Below are 23,977 nucleotides of genomic sequence, written 5' to 3' on the forward strand. Positions count from 1 at the left end.
AAACCATCTCTAAACATAACTCCTAAAGCACAAATGATAAAGAGTAACACACTCAGTAAAAGTGTTCTTTGTGCAAGTGAGAAGGGAGGATGCCAGATGCACTCCCAGAACACTGGGACTGGTTTTGCTCAAGTGTGATTGACCTTTGATGATGAATTTTGCTCCATGGCTTGCAGAGGTGTAGCTGTCACATCCATTTTTGAATTGGATGAATCCAGTACTAAACTGGGTTTAACAGTCAGAAGTAAGGGACCAAGACCATTTAATCAGTCTTCAGTGCAAACTTTAGACATTCTGTTTTCCTGAAGTAGTGACAGATGTAAGGATACAATAACAATTACTCCATAGATGATAGATTACCAACTGCTCATGTATTGCTTGTCCTTGCCTGAACTGTTCTGGGGCTGCCTGAGAAGGACTGGGTTTGATTTGGACCTGAAGCATCAGTTCAGTCCTGATTGGCTCTGTTGCCAAGAACACGTTTTTTGGGTTGCAGAAGGACAGTTTTGTGCATAAATAAACTGTAGCATAATTGGAAAAAATATAACAGTGTGAATTGGGTCTGACTGGAACAAATTATATTCTGAAGTTCTTTGATATTTTTGTTGTTTTAGTTTTGAAGGTATTTCCTATTGTAGCTCATTCTATTAATACTAAGGTGGAAGGAAGTCTTACCCACTTCTTTGCATGTTCATTGGGAATTCAAGAAAAGGGCTTTATAGGAAGTGAAAGTCATGGTTCAAACAATTTAGGCATTTTAAGGTAGATTTTTGCATTCACTAGATAGAAGTCACTTAGTAAGTTTGCTTTTCTGATGTGCCAGTGTGTGCATTTTCCAGTGCTTTTTATATTTACTGGATTCTGTTCTTGAAAGTTCTGGGTTATTTTACTGTCACAACTAAAATTTTCATCTCCTATCATAAAACCCCATATTATTTAGCTACTTATCAGAATGTAATTTCTTCATTGCTGGGAAATGCTTAGACCAGTAGTTTAAATAATAGAATTTTAGGGGCCTGAACATTTATGTCCCTGTTCCTTCTGTCACTGAGATCCCCTGAATGTCCTTGAGGATGTGTTTTGGCACCAGTTGAACCAGTGTGACTGCCATGGAAAGCTCCTGAGTGAAGGGGTGGCTGTACAGGATGAGGCCCAGTCTTGCTCAGCCCTTTGCCTGTGGCAGCAGCCAGGGACATGCACCTGTGGGATGGCAGCAGGGCCACAGCTCCCTGAGGGGAGTCAGTTCAGTGGCTCAACATTTGTCTAAGGTGGGGTTTTGTCTAAGGCATTGACTGAGTGCTGGATATTTGGATTTGTCTCTGTTCACTGTCACATGAGCTGAACACTTCAGAACAGGAGCTGGAAGTGTTTCTTCCATCTGGTGGCTAGAATGAAGTGTGTGATCTGAATGTCTGTCCTTCCAATACATTATTTGTGAAAAAGCATCACGTGCTGTAAGTAACCAGGGGTGCCCTCTCTGACTGTTGCATGTCCCAGGAATTATTGGCAGATGAACGTGTCTTTCTCTTTTGGAGAAAGACACTTGCTGCTGCTCTCTAGTTCCCTTTAAACACCTGGCCTTGAGCAATTACTGCTTTGAAGCAAGACAGTCCTTTGATGTAAAGGCTTTCCTTTTTTATTTAAGTCTTCTGGAAGTTACTCCATGTGGAAGGGTCTCTCCTCTGAAGTCACACTGACGTGCTTGGGAGTGTTGAGCCTGGAGAAGGCTCTGGGGAGACCATGGAGCCCCTCCTGGTGTGGGGAGGGCACTCACAGGACAGGCATGCAGTGATAGGACAGGGAGAAGGGCTTTATACTGGGAGTAGGTTTAGAATAGATGTTAGGAAGAGATTATTTCCTGTAGTGAAACACTAGTGCAGGTTGCCCAGAGGAGTTGTGGGTGTCCCATCCTTGAAAGCATTGAAGGCCAGGTTGGATCAAAGCCTGCTCTAGTGGAAGATGTCCTGTCCATGGCAGGGGGTTGGAGCTGGGTGATCACTGCAGTCCCTTCCAACCCAAACCATTCTGTGATGCTGTGAAATGAGTTAATACATTTTGAGTATATTGGCTTTGTTGCCTTGGTGTGCAGAGCCCAATCCTGTTGTCAGCCTTGGCTTGAATAGAGTTTGTTTTGATTAGAATTTCTTGGACTTCAGGTTTGGAAGTTCACTTTCTGTGCTCTTACTGCTTGCTTAAACTCATGTGAGTGCTGCATGTAGGAGCACCTTGAACAAGGGGAATTGGATACTGTTAAGTAGCTGTATCTTAGCTGAGCTTAGCCCAAACACCAAGTTTTGAAATTAAAAAGAAAAGAATCCTGAAAGAACTGAAGATTTCAGGATAATTCCCCTTTATTTTGTTATCTGAATTTGAGGACAAATAGAATTGTATGTTTACATCAATGTTCTCAGTGTTTCAAAAACTTATGCTGCCAAATGATTTAATTTCAGGTGTATTATATGGAATGATCACCAGAAAAGGTTATTTGAAGTAACCTGGTTTTCAGTGAGAATAGTTTTGTTTGTAACCATCACAGTTACTCAAATTCTCTCTTGTACTGTACCATTAAGACATTTATTGCTTTGAGCTTTGTTGGAACCTGATGCAGTTGACTATGTCTCATATACACTCACTTCTTTAGGAGGAGAAGGAGCTTAAAGGGTTTTTTTCTGTAATATTTGCTATTTGAGATAACATTTTCTGACTGCTGCTTATCAGGTATTTTTAAATGTTGATAGTTAGACACTTCTTGCTCTTCTGTATAGTAGCTTAATGACAGGTTTTGTATTAATCATTGAATGCATTTCACTTTCACTGCATGTCAGTGTTAATGAGTGAAGTGCTGTGACCTCCAGTTCTCTATTCTGATTATGTAAATAATTTCCTCCTTCCTGAAAGATACAAGGCACAGGGAGGAAAGAAAATGGAAAATGTGTGGGGGTGTCTGTATGTTGTAACTACTGAATTAGGTCAGTGTTACAGATTTGGGGGAGGTGTTTCTGGTTGAAAAGTCGTTCTGGTTGAAATAAAGGCATGGGGTAGAAGTCTAGAATTTTTAAACTAGAATCACATCATAATCCTTGTGATGAGTCAGTACTTATTAAGGATTTAAGAAGGCAGTTCCTAGAATCCTGTATGAAACAAATCAGTGATACCTTTCAACCCCAAATTTGTATTGCTGCTGTTAAGCCTTTTTGCTGTACACATCACACTTGTAATGAAGCACATCTGTGAGCTCCCATTTCATGGGAGCATCATTCTGTAAATAAATTGCTGTGTGGTTGTTAGAAAGCTCTGTTGTTACATGTTAAGCAAGTCTTACTCTGGCATTCATTGTTCCCACATGGCAAAGTAGATTTTGTGACATATGTCCTCACTTGTGTATAACCAGAATACTTCAGTTAAAGGAAAAATAGTTCTGTCCCCTTAGATAGGGCTTAGGTAATGCTCATGGATAGTAAAATGTATTTTGAGGTCTGCCTCTGTCATCTTGTACCTTGCATTTGCTTTTTTCTGAGACTCTGTATTTTAATTCAGGGAAAAGGGATGGATGTAGTGGGGTATTTCAGTTACTTTTGATGGGGAGACTTTGAGAAACTCAAATGAAGGCCATTCTAGAAGTCAGCTGTATTAGAAAAATATATTTGTTCCTTTATCATTGCATGCTGAGATGCCATCCTTTGTGTCATGCTGTAACAGAGCATTGTGTACATGTTTGCTTCTTACCTAGCACTTATCCAGGAACCCACATCTGATTTTTTTTCCCCCTGGCTTTTGAAAAGCTTGATTTCTCCCCAGAGCAAAATGAACCTATTCTGCCATGTAGGCATGAGACTGCAGCCTGTGGAAGCTGAGCTTCAGGTGTGCAGCTGTACTGGGTGGTTGAGCCTGGAAGCAGAGGTCCCTCCTGGAGGGCAGTGCTGTGCCTGGTGTCCTCTCTGTGGGCTCCTCTCGTGGGGCTCCTGGCTGCTGCCTTCTGAATGGGGACTACAGGGAATCAGAAAATCTATAGTTGCCTTTTTCTGGGGCTGCTGAAATTCCAGGGAGTCAGGTGGAGCAATAACTGGCTTTCACCTGTGATTTAGTGGTGGATCAGGGTGACAAAAGGAGATGGGAAAAACATGTCAAATAGGAATTTTCTCAGTTGACATCAAAAGCAAGAGTCAGTGGGATTGATTTGACTCAGTCTTCATAGCCTCATAAACTGCTTGATTAGCAGTAGAGGAGTGAGTTTGTCACTTAGCAGGGTTCTGTCTCTATCTTGACCCTGTGTTATAACATCCATTCAGAGCTTTGGGTAAAGGTAATTTTTTTTAATGTGATTTGTAGCTGTGGTGTAGGGCAACCCTGGGTGTATGGGCAGACTGGGCAGTGAAGTACTGGAAGGCAGTGCTGCAGGAAGGGACCTGGGAGTCCTGGTCAATGGAGGTGGAAGGTGGGTCAGCAGTGCCCTGGCAGCCAGGAGGGACATCAGTGTCCTGAGGGACATCAGGGACAGCATCACCAGCTGGGGGAGGGAGGGGATTGTCCTGCTCTGTGGTGGCCTTGCCCTAAGCTGGTGCTCAATGATGTGAGAAAGACATGAAGTTCTTGGAGAATATCCAAAGGAGGGCCATGAGGGTGGTGAGGGGTCTGGAGGGGAAGCTGAGTGAGGAGGGGCTGAGGTCCCTTGGTCTGTTCAGCCTGGAGGAGACTGAGGGGAGACCTCAGTGCAGTCACAGCTTCCTTGTGAGGGGAACAGGAGGGGCAGGCACTGATCTCTGCTCTGTGGGGACAGTGACAGGACCCGAGGGAATGGCCTGGAGCTGTGTCAGGGCAGGTTTAGGTGGATATCAGGAAAAGGTTCTTCCTCCAGAGGGTGGCTGGGCACTGAACAGGCTCCCCAGGGCAGTGCTCACAGCACCAGCCTGGCAGAGCTCCAGAAACATTTGGTGAATGTTCTTGGGCACATGGTGTGACTGGGGATGGTTCTGTGCAGGGCCAGGAGTTGGACTGGATGGTCCTTGTGGGGCCCTTCCAATTCAGTGTGTTCTGTTGATTCTAGGATAGTGTGCTGAATCCAAAATCAGAAATAGTAGAAATGAGATGTATGTAAAAACTAACAGGGCACTCATTAGAGTTCAGCTGGATTGTTGAATTCAGCTGAATTGTTCTGTTGGGCTATCTGTACACTTACATATACATATATGTCACTGCATCAGTTTACATTTGTTTCTAAATTATCAAATTCATTATAAATAGGTATAAAGGCAATTCTTGAGCTGAGCCAAACTGTGCCTGATGCATTGTAACTAAAAAATTGAATTGAATAGTCTGAATTAAAGAAGTGATGGGAATTCAAAGTTTCATGCTTTATTAGTTCTGGAGAGGTTAAAGCAGTGGTGTGTTCTCTGTGGGCCTGCAGTTTGATGTTTTCTCTGAAACAGAAATGGTGAATGAGAGGCTGAAAACAGGACTGGTGAACCACTGCCTTCTAATACTGTTTAAATTACATTAATTGGATTTTAATTGCATTTACGAAAGTATGTTTGTATATTCTGTAATTAAAAGGAAAATACCTGAACAAGGATCTTTCTGCAATTGAGAGCATTCCTCTGACTACAAGAACCACTCAGATGATTTATTTGAAATGGAATGTTTTTAGTTAGCTGCAGCATAACTTGAAGTTACTATTGTGTGTCTTGAGGACATCTCATAAACTTGGAGGGAGAAGTGATGGACTCACTTTAGGAAGCTGGCCTTGTTTAATGCACATGACTAAGACAAGTGAAACTCTGTGTAAGCCCTGAAATACACTTTCCTGGGAATGTAATTTAAATGATATGCATGGAGAATCATCATTAGACTGTAAAGCAAACAATCCCTAAATAAGGGGAAGAAAAAAAATAGATGAGTCCTTCATGTAAATATTTTGTATTTACTGGCATCTACTGGCATTTCTTAGATTTTATTTCATTCTATGAATTTGTAAGATTTCGAGTAAATTGGTTATTTCAGTGGTAGCATTCTTGAATCTTTTTAAGTTGCACTGCTTGCCTTGAGCAGAATGGAGTTTACTTTGCTTTGCCCACATCCTTCAGCTGAGCACAGAGGCAAATCTGAGGGTAAGTTCTCACTGGTGTCAGTCAGTCTGGCAGGAGAGCTGCAGTTTGTCCTGGTTCCCTGGCTGGCATTAGGGTGAGTACTCTCTGGCCTTGCAGTGCACTACTTCACATAATTAAAGAAACTGAAAAATAATCAGTCTTTGTACATTTGGTAGGCTTTTGTTGTTGTTTCCTTTAGGAGTCTGAACCAGCTCACTTCATGAGAATTCAGCCCAAAGCATTAATATAGGGAAGAGGTTAAAACAAGCTGCTTGCCCTTGGCATCAGCTTTTTTGGAGCCACAGCTGCTGGTGGACACCTCTGGCTGGAGCAGGATTTAAGGCAGCCTGGAGCAGGACTGCTGCTGAAATGAGCTGTTTTACCATTTCCCTGCTTTGCTGCCTCGCTCCTTGTGCCAGCACAAGTGTTTTATGTGGCTGTTCTGTGACCCAGCCCTGTTAAGGAAGAGTGGTGGTGATTAAAGGAGGTTTATTGTGGTGGGGTTGGCTTAGGGCTGCAGAACAGTGCAGTGGGAGCTGGCAGCAGTTTGATTTCACTGGTTTGTGTGAGTAGCTCCAAACTTCCATCAGGTAGTGCAGAACTGACTGCATTGAACTGCAGTAGACTGCAGTGTGTGTGTTTGTGTATATCTATGTGGCAGAAAACTTACTCTTGCTGGTACTTTCTACTTAGTGATCTTTATAAACATCAGTAAAAAACAATTAAATACTCAAGAGGGCATTTTTTAAAAAGCACAAATTAAATACAGAATACATTCATTTCAAAAATTGCATTTCAAAAATCAGTTTCTTCCTAAAGAAAGCTTTGAGTTGGTAATGCATTTGTTCTGGACTTAGTAGGCTTACTAAGCCTTATGAATATGAATTATGAAAGCTAGAGATGGATAACAGTTGAGTGTTTTGAAACAGTACAATTTTGCTGAAAAGTGAACATTATTCTAATGGCATCATTAGAGATGTCTAAGTTTGTTGGCGCTGTTAATACTAGAGACTAGGCAGAGGAGTTAGAGTGTATTCAGTCAATTTTTATTGTATATGTCATGCCTTGCAAATTCACACAATATAAGAAAAGATTTTAAAGTGTCTTGGAGAAAGATAACAGCATTGAAACTTAACTTGAGATGAGACAGCATAATAAAACACTTACGAATATGCATAGTGTTACAACAGAAATTTCATTCCAGTTGTTAACTTGAGGTTTTGGTGATTGGATCAGGAACTCAGCACTGCCAAATGCATCTTCCTGGAATCTCATACAACTCTTTGTATCACCTTACTTGGCTCTTTAACTTCCTGGGAACTGTTTTTGTTTTATGTGGTGCTTGGAAGTCTGAGTTGCTCTGGGAAGTTACATTTCAGCTTCCGTGGTTATACAATCCTGGTGCTATCGAGTGGAATTGCTGTTATAACTTGATGCAGCTCTTTTTGTCTCTGTGTAGCACAGTGAAGTTGAAACAAAGTGAATATGGAACTGTTGGTGTAGCATTGCAACTTCAGCAAATCTGATGTCACAATTTTCTTCATATAATCTGCTAAACCACGTGGTGGGGATGTGATGGGCTTCATAGTGGGGCTGAAAGGCCAGTGGACCCAGGCTTTCATAGGCACATGCTGGGTAAAGGGAATGCAAGTCCAATTCCCTGGGTGAATACTGATGTGCTAAGAGGAATTCAGCTGCAGGGTCTCTATTAGTCTCAGCTGATGTAGAATCAGTCTCTCAACTCCCTCTGACATCTGCAGTTAGACACTGTCAGGAGGAGAGTATTGCAAAGATTACAAATTTGGCTTTTTAGGCTCTTAACCAAGTCATTTCTCCATAGACCTTGAGCAGCACCGTGAATTCGGATGAGAATCTACTCTAGGAATTCAGGCACAAAAGAGTCAGAGCAAAGAGCTGCACACATTTACTCTGAACACAGAGTAAACAGACACACATTTGGAAGGTGTGTCAGTGCCTCAATGGTATAAAGGTGATTGTAAGTGTAATTTTTACTTAGAACATGAAAATAATGTTAAATATTTCAAATGTGACTTTGTCAGTTCTATTCAATAAGAAAAATAATATGTCTAAAATAAAAGATTCTCTATAGCAATGTATTTGTTTCTGTAATGTTCTTTTCCAGGTGTGGATTGAGTTTCCTGTATATGTTAATACAGCATGTTGTCTTTTTTTTTCCTCTCCAGATTATGCAATGGTCTCTGCAAGATGGCATGTTCTTGAGTTGGAGATTTTTAAGGCAAGCATATGCTGGTACTTCAACTTTACTAAGTGGACTATAATTTCTTCTCTCACATCAACTACATAAGCAGACAAAATTGCAAAGATCTGCCCTGTGTCGAGTATGACAGCCACGACTCGTGGCTCTCCGGTAGGAGGGAATGACAGCCAGGGCCAGGCTCCTGATGGACAGTCCCAGCCTCCCCTCCAGCAGAATCAGGTATGGTATTAACAATCAATTCATCTCAAAATAAAGGACTTTGTTCTTTAGAAATAGTGTTCCTGAATTATTTGAATCTGTACATTTCTGGAGATCTCTAGTTAAGTTAGACATTTCTGTGTGCGTGTCTGGAAGTACAACAATATTTTGAGGGGTGAAGGCAGTGGTATTGGCAAAGTAAATATGGTTAAAGAGCCTGGCGTTGTAAAAACGCTGCCTTTTCAGGCAGTGGCATGGTTCTTTCAAGAATACCTGTTTTGGATAAAAAGGCTTCTTGGATTAATACCAGAAGCTTCCTCAGAACCACATTGCAGAACCTGCCACAGATTGGTAAAACCACACTACATCTGTGAGTTCAGTTTCTGCTCAGTTTTGCAAAAGCACTTTCTGGCTAAAGCAGCTTACTCAGGTATCAGCCCTTCCAGAGCAGCTGCATCCGGGTCTCTGTTCATTGTACTGCACTTCCTGAACAGCTTCTCATGTTCCTTGCTTTCAAAAGAAAAGCAGAAGCTTTCATATATTACATCACAGTGTAATGATTCTTTTTTGTTAGGCAAAAAGATACCAGAGAAGATGCAGTATCATGTCAAGCCAAAACCATTTAGGAGAAGAACTATGCTTTGTTATTTAATTCAGTGTGAAGATGGCATTTTTTTAATACCATAAGGTTTAGTGGTTGCTCCTTCCTGAGAGTGAATTGTACTTTGATACGTGGGGAGGCCTGGCCCTGAACTGCCAAGGAAGTCTCCACTGTCTGACTCCCTCTGCCTCAGTGGGATGGGGAATTGGAAGGAAAAAGTGAGAAACTCTTTGGGCTGAGATAAATGCAGTTTAATAAATGAAAGGGGTAGGGGGAAACAAGTGATGCAAGTGCCATCACTCACTACCAGCTGATGATGCCCAACCAGTCCCCAAGCAACAGCTGCCTTGGGAAAAAAACCCCTTTGTTTTATTGCCAAGTGTGATGCTCTGTGGCATGGAGTGTCTTCTGGGTCATTTCAGGTCAGCTCTCCCGGCTGTGTCCCCTCCCAGCCTCTTGCCCTGCTGACTGTGGGGGGCAAAGTGAGAATCACAGGATGGGTAAGGTTCGAAGGGACAACTGGTGGTCATCTAATCCAGGTTGCCTGCTCAAGCAGGGTTCCCTAGACCACCCTACTGGGGATTGTGACCAGACAGTATATCTCCAGAGAAGGAGACCCCACAGCCTCTCAGGGCAATCCATTCCAGTGCTTAGTCAGCCTCCCTGTTAAGTTCTTCCTTATGTTCAGGGGAACTTCTGTGTTTCAGTTTTTGCCTGTTACCTCTTGTCCTGTTGCTGGGCATCACTGGGCAGAGTCTGGCCCATCCTCTGACACCTTTCTGCAGATATTGATGAGATCCTCTCTAAGCCATCTCCAGGTTAAATAGGCCCAGCTCCCTCAGCCTTTCCTCAGTGAGATGCTCCAGTCCCTCCATCATCTTTGTCACCCTCCCTGGACCCACTCCAGGAGCTCCACCTCTCTCCTGTCCTGATGAGCCCCAAATTGGACACAGCACTCCAGGTGATGCTCACCAGGGCTGAGCAGAGGGGCAGCATCACCTCCCTGACCTGCTGGCAGTTCTCTTCCTAATGCACCCCAGGATCCCATTGACCCTCTTGGCCACAGGGACACGGTGCTGGCTTGAGGACAGCTCATTGTCCACCAGGACCCCCAGGTCCTTCTCCCCAGAGCAGCTTCCCAGCAGGTCAGTCCCAGCCTGTCCTGGTGCCTGGGGTTGTTCTTCCCCAGGGCAGGACCCTGCATTTGCCCTTGCTGGGTTCCAGGAGGTTCTCTGCCCATCTCTCCATGCTGTCGAGGTCCTTCCCAAGGGCTGCAGGGCTCTCTGGGGTACTGGCTCCTCCTGCCAGCCTTGTGTCACCAGAGAACTCACTGAGGAGGCATCTGCCCTCAGCCAGGCCATTGATGAATAAGCAAAACAGTCCTGGGCCAAGTATTGAACCCTGGGGGCCACCAGTGGTGCCAGGCCTCCAACTGGACCCTGTGCCACCAAGTAGCAACCTCTGGGATCTGCCATCCAGGCACTTCTCAGTCCACCTCAGTGCCCACTCACCCTGTCCTCGCTTCTTGAGTTTGTGGATGCAGAGGCTGTGAGAGACAGCGCCAGAGCCTTGCTGAAGTTGAGGCAGAACAACATCCCCTGCTCTCCCCTCATCCATCCAGGTTGTTGTTTCATCATAGAAAGCAATCAGGCTGCTCAGACATGATTTACCTCTGGTGAATCCATGCTGACCTGTCCTGATTTCCTTCTTGTCTTCCATGTGGGCAGAGGTGGCCTCCAGAGTCACCTCTCCAGGCGTTGAAGTGAGGCTGACTGGCCAGTAGTTCCCTAGGTCCTCCATCTTGCCCTTATTGAAGACTGGGGTGACATTTGCTTTCTTCCAGCCCTCAGGCACCTCTCCTGCCTCCCTATGATTCCAGCAGTTCTCAGCACTTGTGGGTGCATCCCATCAGGGCCCATGGACCTGTGGATTTGAAGGTTAATTACATGGTCTCCATCCAGTCTTCTCAGCCAAAGGAAACTTCTTTCCTCTAGACCATCTCCCCAGTCTCCAGGCTGAGGCAGCCACAGGACCACATCTTCCCATGTATTTATTTTGGTTGTGGTGTATTTGAAGAAGCCCTTGTTGGTACCTTTGACATCCTTAGCCAGGTTTAATTCCAAGTGGGCCTTGGCTTGCTTCATTGCTTGTATTCATACTCTGACAACATCCCAGGTGGCCTTTCCTGCTTCCACCTCATGGTATCTCCTGCCTGTGTCTGAGTTCTGACAGGAGCTATCAAAGAGAAAAACAGGCCTTGAATCTGTGATAGCACAGTTCACCAACAGACAAAACACTGATGTGTTCCCAGTGCTGTTTTGGTCCCAAATCCAAAACCTAGCACCTTACAGGCTGCTGTGAAGAAAATAACACTCCCTGCCAAACAGATGTGGCACAGCAGGTGAAAAATGTTCTTGAGGTTTTGTCTTCTTAAGTCTTGCTCTTATTGTCAGTTCTTACTATTTCTGTGTATGAATAATGAGAGACATCTGCATAACGTGTTGTATTTTGCATGGCCCATCAGAGAGGATTTAACTTTGTTGTTCAAGGTTGATTAGTAGATGGTTATCGTAGTGAGTCACTCATGTTTAGCAAACTCTTTAAGAAAGTGTTTTTCATTGTTGTTTTCTTCTGTGCTTTTGTTGAAGACTGTCTCTCTACTTAAAGTGATCAACTTTTCTGGACAAGATTTATAAAAACTGGAGCTTCAGTGTATTTATTTCACCTTCTGGAAAAATGATCTGCTGAAAGTAGAAGCTGTTACCAAATAAACCCCACTTTCCTCACTGGGAAAGTAGCTTGATTTTTAAACTGCCATGATAGAAAAATATAGCACATTTTATGTTCTATTTTTATTAATAAATCTGAAATAAAACTATTTTATGTTGATACGTACTTGAGCTGATTCTTTGGAATACATTATGACAGAAAACTGCCAAAACAAGTGGAACACAAGTGCAGGTAGTACTTGAAGTATTTTCCATCTTCATTTTAGACTTCTTCACCTGATTCTTCAAATGAGAACTCCCCAGCTACCCCGCCTGATGAGCAGGGCCAAGCTGATGCTCCACCCCAGCTTGAAGATGAGGAGCCTGCATTTCCACACACAGACCTGGCAAAGTTGGATGACATGATCAACAGGTATTTTCACACTTTTTTAAAAAGGTGTTGATGATTTGTGGAAACATCTTGATAGTGGAATCAGAATTTTTATATCTTTGTTTCACTGGACTTCATGAAATGCTTTTTTTGTTGGGTTAAAGTTGTAAAGAGAAAGAAGCTTGAAGCAGAATGTGGTTTTCTTTGGGTTGGTTAGTGTAATACTTGTCAGGGCATTTAAAAATCTATGTACTGAGCCTATATTTAAAAGCATTACAATGGGGCAAGAATTCTTGATTTTTCAGAAGCAGAATTGAAATTGGGTTTGTTTGTTTTTGAATATAGGCCTCGATGGGTTGTTCCTGTATTGCCGAAGGGGGAATTAGAAGTTCTTCTAGAAGCTGCTATTGACCTAAGTAAAAAAGGTAACTGAAAGACCTTTGATTATTGGACTGGTGTGCAAAGTTCTTTTTTGTCTTTTGACTCCCTGGTGAAGGCTTAAAAATTGTTAATAATTTCTGTTACAACCCTGGTCTTGAAGATTGTATCAGAGTGCTATGCAAAATCTTATGAGAACTTTAAAAAAGCCATGAATGTAGTTAGGAATAGGTGCCTTAGCACGAGTTGGGAAGTTGAATAAGCTCAGAGACATAAAAATCCTGTCATTCCTGTCACACCTGTTTTCTGTATTCACTTTGATATCAGACCTAGTGGGTTTGGTCTTTATAGCAGATGCTAAAATGCAAAGAATTCTAGTTGTTTTTATTTTTTAATAAGTTTCTAGTCTACCTTTCAAATATCTTGCCAGAAATTTTTGTTCAGTTTTGGCACTGGCATGCTTCTAAGAATATCAGAGAAAAGTTAGAATTTTAAACAGCATAGCTTAGACTAATTGTCCTACCAGTGTTTGCTGGTGTCTGACTTGGGAGTGAGAGGGTTCCATATCAGGACAGTGTATGTGCCTGTTAAATTGTACTGGTCAGATTGACAGGTTTGCCATGTGTTCTGCAAAGTTCTGTTCTCCTGGGAGATTGCTTGTGTTTGAGTAATAGCAAGAGTCACAGCAAAATAATTTTTTAGGATATCTGTGCTTACCAGCTCTTTGTGTTTTGAATACAGCATTACACAAAGTGTCTGCTCTTTCTTCTGCATAGGTGCTGGCCCAGGACAACTTCATTTCCATGTTAATAAATGTTATTTTTAGGCAGCTTTAAGACTAAAGCTGATTGTGGTCATGATATTCTGGATTGTCTTGATTGCTTAGTCTCTTTTGCTTTGGAGCACTCTGTGGAGAAACAGAAGTTAGGGTGCATCCTTATGATCCAGCAAGGATAATGACATATTGTTGCCAACGCTGATTTATCAGCTCTAGTTGTGCTTGGAATTGGTGGCTTTGTGTGTAGCTGGGTCTGGCAGGAATCCTCAAGCAAGTGTAGGATGTTCAAGGGATCACATCTGTTCTGAAGGGAAAAGAATGCCAGCTTCTCAAGAGAAAGTGCAGCCACCTTTGTGTCTGTGTTGTTGGAACAGTGCACTAAGAAGAAATTATCTGCTTGTGATTTGTGAGAGAGGAGAAGTATATTCTACCAGCTGTTAAGTCATCTTTAAAAAGAAAAACAACCCAAAACCTGAAAGCTATCAATGCAATGAAGTAATAAGAGCAGAATAAGATTTCTAACTACTCCTGACATCAACATACTTCCCCAAAGCATCAGGCTTAGTTGAAAGTTCCCCAAAAGAAAAGCTTATTTTTCCTGTTGAAGTTGTGAAAAACAGTGGAAACATATTCATATGCTTTTGCACTTTGATTTAATTAAGTTGCTGGTGTGCAATTCTAAAAAGTACTTCTGTGTTGCTGCTTAATTATGTTTCCTCTTGCCCTCTAGATGAATTGCTGTGTGTAAATGCTAGGATTATTGGATAAGGAGAAAACAAGTAAAGCTCTTAATATTAGTTGTTTACTGTGTTATCTTAACAGCTTCATCCTGGATTTTTGGAGGGTTTTTTACTACTTGAAGTTACATGATGGCTAATGTGGTTCCTTTTAAATAACTTCCAGTTCCCAAGGAATATGATAGGGTGTAACTGACACTGTTTTGGTAGCTCAGAGCTTGGCAGACACTGTTTGAGAGTGGGGTATATATAGAGAAGCAATAGAAATGGTTTGGTTGTGTCTATTTCTTAATAGATTAAACTACTCCATTATCTCAGTAACATCTATAATTCAACCCTTTCCTACCTGTCTGTGGGAATTTTTCATATTCTGACAAGATCTGTTTCCAAAAGGAGGAACTGAAAGGATATACTGAGAAATAATCAGCTTTTGAATTACATAAACTCTATATTTCTGACTGTATCCTATTTAAATTGTGAATCAACAGAAACTAGAAAGACCCTTCTACATGTTTTTGCAGGCACTATTTTCTTGTGGTTAGGGCTCTTAAAAACCTTTTATTCCTAACACAGCCCATGGCCATCAGCATTCTGGAGTGACTTCAGGGTAGCTACTTCTTTGTGACCCTGGCTATAAAATAAGAGTGGTATTTGCATTATCTTTAAATCTTTTCAGGAACTACAATTGGACATAACTAAACTAATTGAAAGTGCTTATATGAATGAAATGTCAGCATTACCACCTTCAAGTGAAAGGAGTGAATTTGACAGAGTAGTGTGAATCCTGTCAGACTGTGACTTGCATTATTCCTGGCAGATGCACCCATTTATGGAAAATTCTCTTTTTATGTGTAGGCATCAATGTATTATTCTTTGTTAAACAATGAGCCATGAAACTATCAACAGATAGTCTGGAGTTACTTGCTAATAGAAGAAAACCTATTTGAAAAATTGCATTTACTAGCTAGACTGTTTATCTTCACTATAAGTCTGGAATACTTATGGAGTATTTTCAGTAATGAGATTTGCTCCAGAAGTAAATGCCGTGGTGAATTGGATCCTATAAATTTAAAAAATAAAAAATTGTTTCTTTTAAGGTTTTAGTTTTTTATAGGCAAGAATATTCTCCACCCTTTCTTCAGAAGGATTTTATTGCTCCTGACATTTACACTCAGTTTTTAACATGCTGCCAGAACTTTATGTGTCACACGCAAGCAAGATGCAAGGCAACTTCTGGAACTTATAACTAACTTAAACTGAAATTAGATTTCACTGCACAATGTAAGCCTTCAGACTTGACTCCAAATCTGTGTTTTTGATTAATTGCATGGAATGAGAGAGAGAGGGAGACCCTAGGGACAAAAAAATTTAAATCTGTTTATGCATGGGTGCGTGTGCATCCAAAAGCTAGGCCAGCCCAGCAATGGGAGTTGTTCCCAGCACCCTTTAAAGACCATCTCCATCTTTCTCAGGATGATTCATCTGCATTTCTGTGGGACCACTACTGAGTTCCTTACTGAAGCTCTATCTTCTGCATTTCCTTGAAATGGGTATTTTTACCTCTCTTCTCTCACTGGTTTTGCTGTTAGCAGGTAGATAAGAGAGAACATAAAGAAGAATTGTACTTACTCTTATTTTTGCTAGTATATCTATTGAAATATGTTGTAAATGTGGGGGAAAAAACCAACCCAAATCAAATGTTTTTAAAAACAATTTTAAAATTATGTAAAGGAGTAATTTTTGAGGTGGTTTTGCTAGAACATTAATTCAACGAGTTGTCCATTTAAGCTTGTGTAAGTTTGTTTTCATCCAAGACTTGTTTAGAATCAATTCTGAAACTTTAAACACCAAACCTTTGAAGTCCAAATGTTGTGATTTAACCCCAGCCAGCAGCTAAGCACCACACAGCCACTTGCTCACTGCCCCTTTGCTGGGATGGGGGAGAGAATCAGAAAGGGAAAAGTTAAAAAACTCATGGGTAGGGATAAATACAGTTTAAGAGGTAAAACAAAAGCCTTCTTTGCCAGCAAAGCAAACCAAGGAATTCATGCACCACTTCCCATGGCTGGGCAGGTGTTCAGCCGTCCCCAGGGCAGCAGAGCTCCATCGCATGTGACAGTGACTTGGGGAGACAAACAGCATCACTTCAAACATCTCCCCTTTCCTTCTTTCTCAGCTCTGCAGGCTGATCATGACACCATATGGTCTGGAACATCCCTGTGTTCCTTTAGGCTCAGCTGGCCCGACTCTGTCCCCTCCCAAATCCTTGTGCACCCCCAGCTTACTGCCTGGCAGGGTGGTGTGAGGAGCAGGAAACCTTGGATCTGAGAGCCCTGCTCAGCAGTAAGGAAAACATCCCTGTGTTACCAACACTGTTTCCAGCCCAAATCACACACAGCCCTGTATGAGCTACTGAGAAGAACTTACCAACACCATCACACCAAATCTCTGCTTTCAGCATGTAAAGTGTTCATGTAACAGCTAATGAAATTCTATGTCTAATAGTTTGTTGTTCTTTCTTGTTTTAAATAGGCCTTGATGTCAAAAGTGAAGCATGCCAGCGATTTTTTCGGGATGGGTTAACAATATCCTTCACAAAAATCCTTACAGACGAGGCAGTGAGCGGCTGGAAGTTTGAAATTCATGTGAGTTTTTCAAGTTGTGTTTCTGATGAGTCTGGTAATTGAAAAAGGAAGGAAACTGCCATTGTGATTAGGGGGAGACTGTAAAAGCTGGAGATAATCTTTGAAACTCAGTAGTGAGTTGTGAGAAAACTCTTGTATGCGTGGATCTGAACAGGCAGTGGGGAGTCATCTTTCTGTCAGTGTTTCACTTTATTGCCTCCAGAGTTTTGGAAGGAAATAAAACATGAGAGATGATTTGGGGAAGAACTAGAACCGTGTATGTTACAAGTTTATAGTTCATATTCGTTGTACAGTCCCCTGCCACATTCTTACTTGTTCTTTTTTTTATTAACAGAGATGTATTATTAACAACACTCATAGACTAGTGGAACTCTGTGTGGCCAAGCTGTCCCAAGATTGGTTTCCCCTTCTTGAACTTCTTGCCATGGCCTTAAATCCTCACTGCAAATTCCACCTCTACAATGGTACTCGTCCCTCAGAAACAGTTCCTGCGGGAGTCCAGCTCGCTGAAGATGAACTTTATGCCCGTCCTCCTGACCCACGATCACCAAAGGTGTGAGGGCCTTTCCAGAGCCCTGTGTTTTACTCTGTGCTGTGCTACCTAATGGCACAGCAGCTGTAGAGAAGTGTTCTTAGAGTGGGGGCAAAAGCCTTCTTCATTCTTCTATCACTAAGATGTTCTGTTGCTTATGACTCCTGATTTAATGTGCATTTCCCCTTCTTACTCCTGTCTTTGGTCCACCATCAAACTGTGTCACCTGTTTCTGTGGTAAGCTGGCACAACTCTGCTGGAATGCCATTCCTGCTGTGTTAACTGGCTTCCTTGTATTTGCCAGTTGATGCATTTACCTTCTCCCTTAACATGAAATTTTGTAGGTGACACACTTTGAGGAGGAGATTATGTGATAAATTGGGAACTTTCTCTTCCTTACAGTTTCCAGTGGTGGAAGAAACGTTTTTTAATTGGACATGAGATAGCAATGTCAATGTGGTTTTTTCAGTGGCTTTGGTTTGGTTTTGTTTTGGGAGGATGTTGAAAGTTTGGGTTTTTTGGTTGTTTGTGTTCTGTAGTTGTGGTTTCTCAGGGTTTTGTTTTTGTTGTTTTATTTTTTTAACTGGAAGTGGAGATTAGCAATCTGTCCTGGTTCTTGAGTCTGAAATTTTCAGAATTGATCTCCAAATGGCATTGATAAGACTTCAGGAGTTAACTGAATTTTATTTATTTATTTATTTTTCATTCATTCATATATATATCTATAGATAGATAGATAGATAGATAGATACAGGTATATAGATATATAGGTATATAGATATATGTATACACACACACAAAACTTTTTTTTTTTATGGTGGGTTTTTTGTTTTAGTTGTTTGAATTTTTTTTTCTTTAGTGGAACTGCTGACTATTTACTTGTAAGAACCAAGGATAAAACACTCCAGTGTCCTTCGACTTCCCTTGCATTACTAGTTGTGTTTAGAGGAACGTTACTTTGCATTCTTAACGTTTTTATATGTGACATTATCACATCCAGGACAAAGGAAAAATACCAGAACTGTCAGACTTCCTGTAATAATCTAACAGCTAAAGCTGGACCTAAATTATAGGAAACTTTATTCCTAAATAAATTTCTTGAGTAGCTCATCTGCAGCATCTGCTCTTTGACATGATAACAGAAAAGATCCTGTTGCCTGTTTCTGAGCATTTCCTTAAAACTGAATATGTAAACTGTGTAAAGACTGTTTTAAAACAAATGTTGTCATTAAAAGGTGCTTGAAAGTATTTCTAGATGGTACATTGTGAATACCAGAAAATAACTATTTGTTTTATTACAGGGTTGGCTAGTAGATCTTATCAACAAGTTTGGCACATTAAATGGATTTCAGGTCTTGCATGATCGATTCATGAGTGGATCAGCATTGAATGTTCAGATCATTGCAGCTCTCATCAAGTAAGTTTTTTTCTAAATAATGATTTATGCATTTGCAAAAGTTGGACTCAGTATAAGATACTGTGTTAGCAGAAAGCTTAAGACTTTTATTGAAGCACTTCCTTTCACTCCATCTCTTCATTCAGCTGGTTGTGTCTGCCTTCAGCATTTCATGTGCTTCTAAGTAGATATGAGTTTCTTTAATTAATTGCACCTTATTTTCATAATGTTGCATGACAATTGATTATGACACTTTCCTTTTTTTCTTTGTTTTTTAGGCCATTTGGACAATGTTTTGAATTTTTAACATTACATACAGTGAAGAAATACTTCCTTCCAATTATAGAAATGGTTCCACAGTTTTTAGAAAATTTAACAGATGATGAACTGAAAAAAGAAGCAAAGAATGAAGCCAAAAATGATGCTCTGTCAATGATAATCAAATCTCTAAAGAACTTAGCTTCAAGAGTTCCAGGACAAGAAGAAACTGTAAAAAATTTAGAAATATTTAGGTTAAAAATGATTCTTAGGTAAGATGCTAGTCCTAATATAATATGTCACTGGTGATATTTTTTTCCACGCTTCTTACATTAAATTTTTCTCACAGGTTGTTACAAATTTCCTCTTTCAATGGTAAAATGAATGCACTAAATGAAGTTAACAAAGTAATATCCAGTGTGTCATACTACACTCATCGACATGGTAATCCTGAAGAGGAAGAGTGGCTCACAGCTGAAAGAATGGCAGTAAGTGCTCCTTTTCAGTGAAGTTCATTGCATAAATTTGGTTTCTCCTTTGTACTTTAACTGTAGAGGTAGCTCTGTATTGTGGATCCAGCACACATTGTTTATTTTCATATATAGTGTTAGAAACATTAGGCATCATGTCATGGTAATAAAGCACTTTAGAGTAGCCTTTCTGTGAAAAAAAGCTGCATTTGTGTCAAAGCTGCTGTTGAGAATTACTTTTCAGTGCTGCTAAAATCATGGCTCAAAAATGGATCATTGGATAGTGTGTTTTTCATATAGAGTTTTAAAAAACCCAGAGAAATCTAGATAAAACAAATGTGTTCATTTGCAACTGCAGTGTTGCATTAACTAGAAATGTAATGGTCATTTAATTAAGGATATAGTCTGGGTTTGGTGCTTCAACTTTTTCTCATCAGAGTTCTAAGTCCTCTGTTTCTCACATTTCAGAAGCTGGATGCTTCAGTACAGAAAGCTCTATAGATACCACATTTTTGTTTTAATCAATACTTTTGTATTATGAATACTGTTGCTTGAATGTATGTGTAGGGAAGTATGAAAATGAGCAATTATAAAACTAAAATAAGAACTATTTTCTCTCATTTTTTGTGAAATCTAGCTGTGTTAAGTGATTTTTACACTGTTCTGCCCCATCTTTATGACTGGCCACCTGTTGTGAGGTTTGTTATCTACAAAAGGACATCTGACAAGAAAAAATAACTGCAGTTTTGACTTTTTAAAGCAGTAGGAGGAAATAGGTCTCTTTTTTACACATTTCCTACAGTTTGGCATCTCATACAAGACCTGTGTTTTTAACTGCAAATGCCTAGATTTCATTATTTCATGAGACCAGCTTGAATATTGTAAATCTGATCAAGGACAGTGTTGGAGGAGATGATGCTGTGGGTGTTTGTTTTCTCTGTCAGTGCTCAGAGCACATCTTGCTTTGTTTCACTTGGAACAAAATGGTCTGACTGTGTCAGTGACACCACTGAGAAAATTGCATCTCCTTAAATATGACTTGAATATTTGCCTCTGGTTCAGTTAGAAACATTTAAAAACCCTAAAAGTGGCAGTTCTTAAATAGTCTTTTTATATTTCAGTCCTTGCTTAAGTCCTTTTTATGGGATCTGCTGTAGGTGTTCCAGTAGAGTTAGACATGTCATAAACAATTTGGTTTTGATACTTAGTGACTGTGAATTGGAAAATAAAAATTTTGTTGCTTGAATAGAAGAGTTAACTCTACTCTTCTTCACATTGGCTTCTTATGTCTGAAATTGTTTAAACATTATCCAGTAATATATTGGATTATTTTAAATGGTGATTTTTTTGAGAGAGAGGAAATTAAAGATAAAAGCCTTTCTGTTGTGCTTCATCTTTTTTAATCTGTAACAGGTTGGATTTTTGTTTTGTTGTTTAAATATTAATGATGGCACCTGAATAATTTGAGATGGCGCTACTTTCTTTTTGTATCCAGGAATGGATCCAGCAGAACAACATTTTATCAATTGTACTAAGAGATAGTCTTCATCAACCTCAATATGTAGAAAAACTTGAGAAAATTCTCCGGTTTGTCATCAAAGAGAAAGCTCTCACTTTGCAGGATCTTGACAACATTTGGGCTGCACAGGTAAATAATTCAGCTGCTTGTCTGCTGCTGCACAGGAGGCATCTCCTTGTGTGTTGTGTGGGGAAGAGAACCTGGGCTGCTTCTGCTCTGTGTTAGACAAAGCCACAGAAAATTTGAGGTGAAATGGTGTTTGCTTTTGGGGTCTTGGAGCTTAAAATTGTCATCTGAATTGTCTCTAGTGGAAGGGATCAGCCACAGGTATATATGAAGCCTGAGGGAACAGTTCAGAACATGGTGCAGAGATGATCCTTTTTAAGTATTAACAAACCTTCAGCATTGAGCAGAGGCATGGTACAGAATAGCTTAATATTTTAAAATGCATGGAGAAATATGTGTTGCTAATCTCTGAGTTCCATGCAGTTGTGTAAGATTTTCCTGGGCAGAGTGTGATTAGTAAGGTTTATTAATGATGACTGTTCTAGAAGTTATTTAGCTGCAAGTTCTTTTCCTTGTGCTGCAATAATGATTTTTGAAAAGTTACCAATTTTGCAATATTGATTTTTTTACGTACATGACTGGGGAGATGGATTTCCCTAGCTGTGGGCTGCATGATTCTAATACACAGACTAGGCAGCTGGAGAGACAAAATCATTGAGAATTATCAAGTATACAGAAAATTTAAAAAAAGAGGATTGAAACATAAATGAAGGGTAGTGAAACTCTGGTTGTACAAAAAAGTCTTCAGGCCAGTCCTTCAAGTGTGGGAAGGCCAACTCTGGTTTCCAAGGCAGGGAGGGAGGGCTGTGCTGGTTTGGGCAGGGACAGAGTTACATTTCTCCATTAGCAGCTTCTGTACTAACTATGTTATCTGAACTCTGAGTTTTCCCACTTTCCCCCTTGTCACTCTCTTCCCCCATGGCACTGTGGGGTGGAGAGCTGAGCGAGCAGCTCTGTGGTTCTCCTTTGCCAGCTGGGTTATACCCTGGCAAAGGCCAATACAAGTTTTGTTATTTTGGTAACGCAGTTTACATGTGTTCATGCTGTTCTGAGACCAGAACAGTTTGGCTTAAATGGACTTAATTTCAGGTTATATTTATATAAGGGAGATCTCTGGTGTTGCAAGTAATTTCATCATGCCTAGGCTTCAGTTCCAGCATGGCAGTAACTGCACAGGCTGAAGCTCAATACAGTCTTTTCTTATTATCCCAAAGTCCTGTTAAGAAAATTTCATCATGTAGCAGAGCAATACACAGATTACTTGAATTAAGGTCTGGGATCATACTCTTAGTATTTAGCTTGCAGTCTATAGATCTTTTCACACTACAAAATACCTGTGAGGGGAAAAAAAAACCCAAAAACCACAAAACTTTGAGAGGTTAGTTTGCTTTTAGTAGGCCTCTTTTACCTATTTTAGAGCCTCACTTTTAATAAGATGAGAAAAAGTCTGAAATTTGGGAAGAAAAGTCTTCCAAGCAATTACCTTGCTCCTAGTGCTATCCAGTAGGACATGTGGATGAGCTAGTGTCAGTCAAACTTTCTACCCTTCCAGAAAAATGTGAATACATTGTGCAACTCCTAAAAAATGGGGATAGTCCACCTTAGCAGTTGAAAAAAAAACTAGGAGTAATTTCAGAAGGAATGTTCCATGCCCTTAAATTCCCAGCTTGCTCTGCTCACTTCTTATGCTATCAAGTAGGTGGCTGTGCAGTGCTCTGGCTGTAATTTTGCCCTGTCCTTTTTTTGTGTGAAAGTAACTCTTATTCAGGTGGATGGTTTCACTGTGGCTTCAGCCATGGGATTATAATGGACTAAAAAATTAGAAATATTAAAATTTGCTAATACAGAATGATTTTCACTTACTTCACTACTCCCTGTGTATAGTAGTTTTTAGAAGTTCTTATTAAATGACTGCTCCTGAGAGCAGCTGGGGCATGAAATTCAGTAGTGAGGAGTTGATTTACTGTGTAGCTTTATATAACAAGCTATTTTAGCTTGGCCTCAGTGCAGCAGTGGGGGGGGTTTGCTTTCAGGCTCAAGCACTTGTGTTGCTGCCTGACTTTGGAGGCTCAGCCTGCACCTGAGACACTTTAGTATTACTAAAAGTAATGCAATTATGCTGCTTTTGCCTTTCAAAGGCAGCCTAAGTTTTAATTTTATTGAAGTGTTTTCATGTCTTACAAAGGCAGTGCTCACAATATAGGAGTGCATTTGATTAAAGGAATAATGTTTTAAGTTTCTAAATGCAGGCATTAAGTTGCAGGGGAAGATCCAGCTGTACAAAATACAGAATGGCAGAGGCTGAGGTCTCATGACTTGTGTTCTGGAGTGTTTAACTGGAACTTCACAGGCATTTCCCTGTTCCTGTGCAGCAAGCTGGCAGGTCACACACCAGGTTCCTTACCTCCTCCCACTGCCTGGTTTTGCTTTCCCAGACCCTTCAGTGCTTCACAGCTTCCCCAGATCTGTTAAAAACCTCCCAAATCAGGGTTTTTACCTGCTTAACTCTTGCTTCCCCCAGGAGTTGGCCATATTTCTGTATTATAGATGCCCTTTCTGCCTTGCATGCATTCAGTTTTTCTTCCTATCCAGGAAATGGTCTGGTAGGAGGAAAAAAATTACATGATGTTTTCCAAAGTCAAGTGGAATTATGGTTTTAGTAATTTCCCCTCTTGTAATCTGACCCATAATGTGAAAGCAAACATTGCTGCTTAAAATGACTTTTTTTAAAACAAAAATTTATGACACCTTATAAAGAATTTAAGGCACAGCATGTAACAAAGCTATTAGTCTGGGTTTGGTTTTTAGTTTTGGTTTTAAATTACTGATGGAAGCTTTTAGTAGGAATTGAATTTCAAAAGTGCTTGTACATGTATTTTAAATAGTGTACAAGATTAATTACATCAGAATGTGTAGGTATTTGTTTTGCATTTTTTATTTCTCACAACAAAAATTTCTACAGTAAATCAGCTGTTGGT

The 23,977-nt window shown here is 40.5% G+C and overlaps 1 protein-coding gene across 2 annotated transcripts in view; it reads left to right on the forward strand.

The window, feature by feature from the left end:
* USP9X (ubiquitin specific peptidase 9 X-linked) overlaps positions 1-23,977 on the forward strand; it is a 102,298-nt gene that overhangs the window by 15,634 nt on the left and 62,687 nt on the right. For both annotated transcript variants that reach the window (XM_058019227.1, XM_058019228.1), the window contains exons 2-10: positions 8,288-8,541; positions 12,117-12,262; positions 12,566-12,645; positions 16,646-16,758; positions 17,093-17,311; positions 18,592-18,707; positions 18,965-19,216; positions 19,294-19,432; positions 20,910-21,062. In XM_058019227.1, coding sequence (XP_057875210.1) covers positions 8,446-8,541; positions 12,117-12,262; positions 12,566-12,645; positions 16,646-16,758; positions 17,093-17,311; positions 18,592-18,707; positions 18,965-19,216; positions 19,294-19,432; positions 20,910-21,062 — 1,314 coding nt within the window. In that variant the 5' untranslated portion in view covers positions 8,288-8,445. The remainder of the gene's footprint in view (positions 1-8,287; positions 8,542-12,116; positions 12,263-12,565; positions 12,646-16,645; positions 16,759-17,092; positions 17,312-18,591; positions 18,708-18,964; positions 19,217-19,293; positions 19,433-20,909; positions 21,063-23,977) is intronic.

This window comes from Melospiza georgiana, chromosome 2 (assembly GCF_028018845.1).
Source record: "Melospiza georgiana isolate bMelGeo1 chromosome 2, bMelGeo1.pri, whole genome shotgun sequence".
Lineage (NCBI taxonomy): Eukaryota > Metazoa > Chordata > Aves > Passeriformes > Passerellidae > Melospiza > Melospiza georgiana.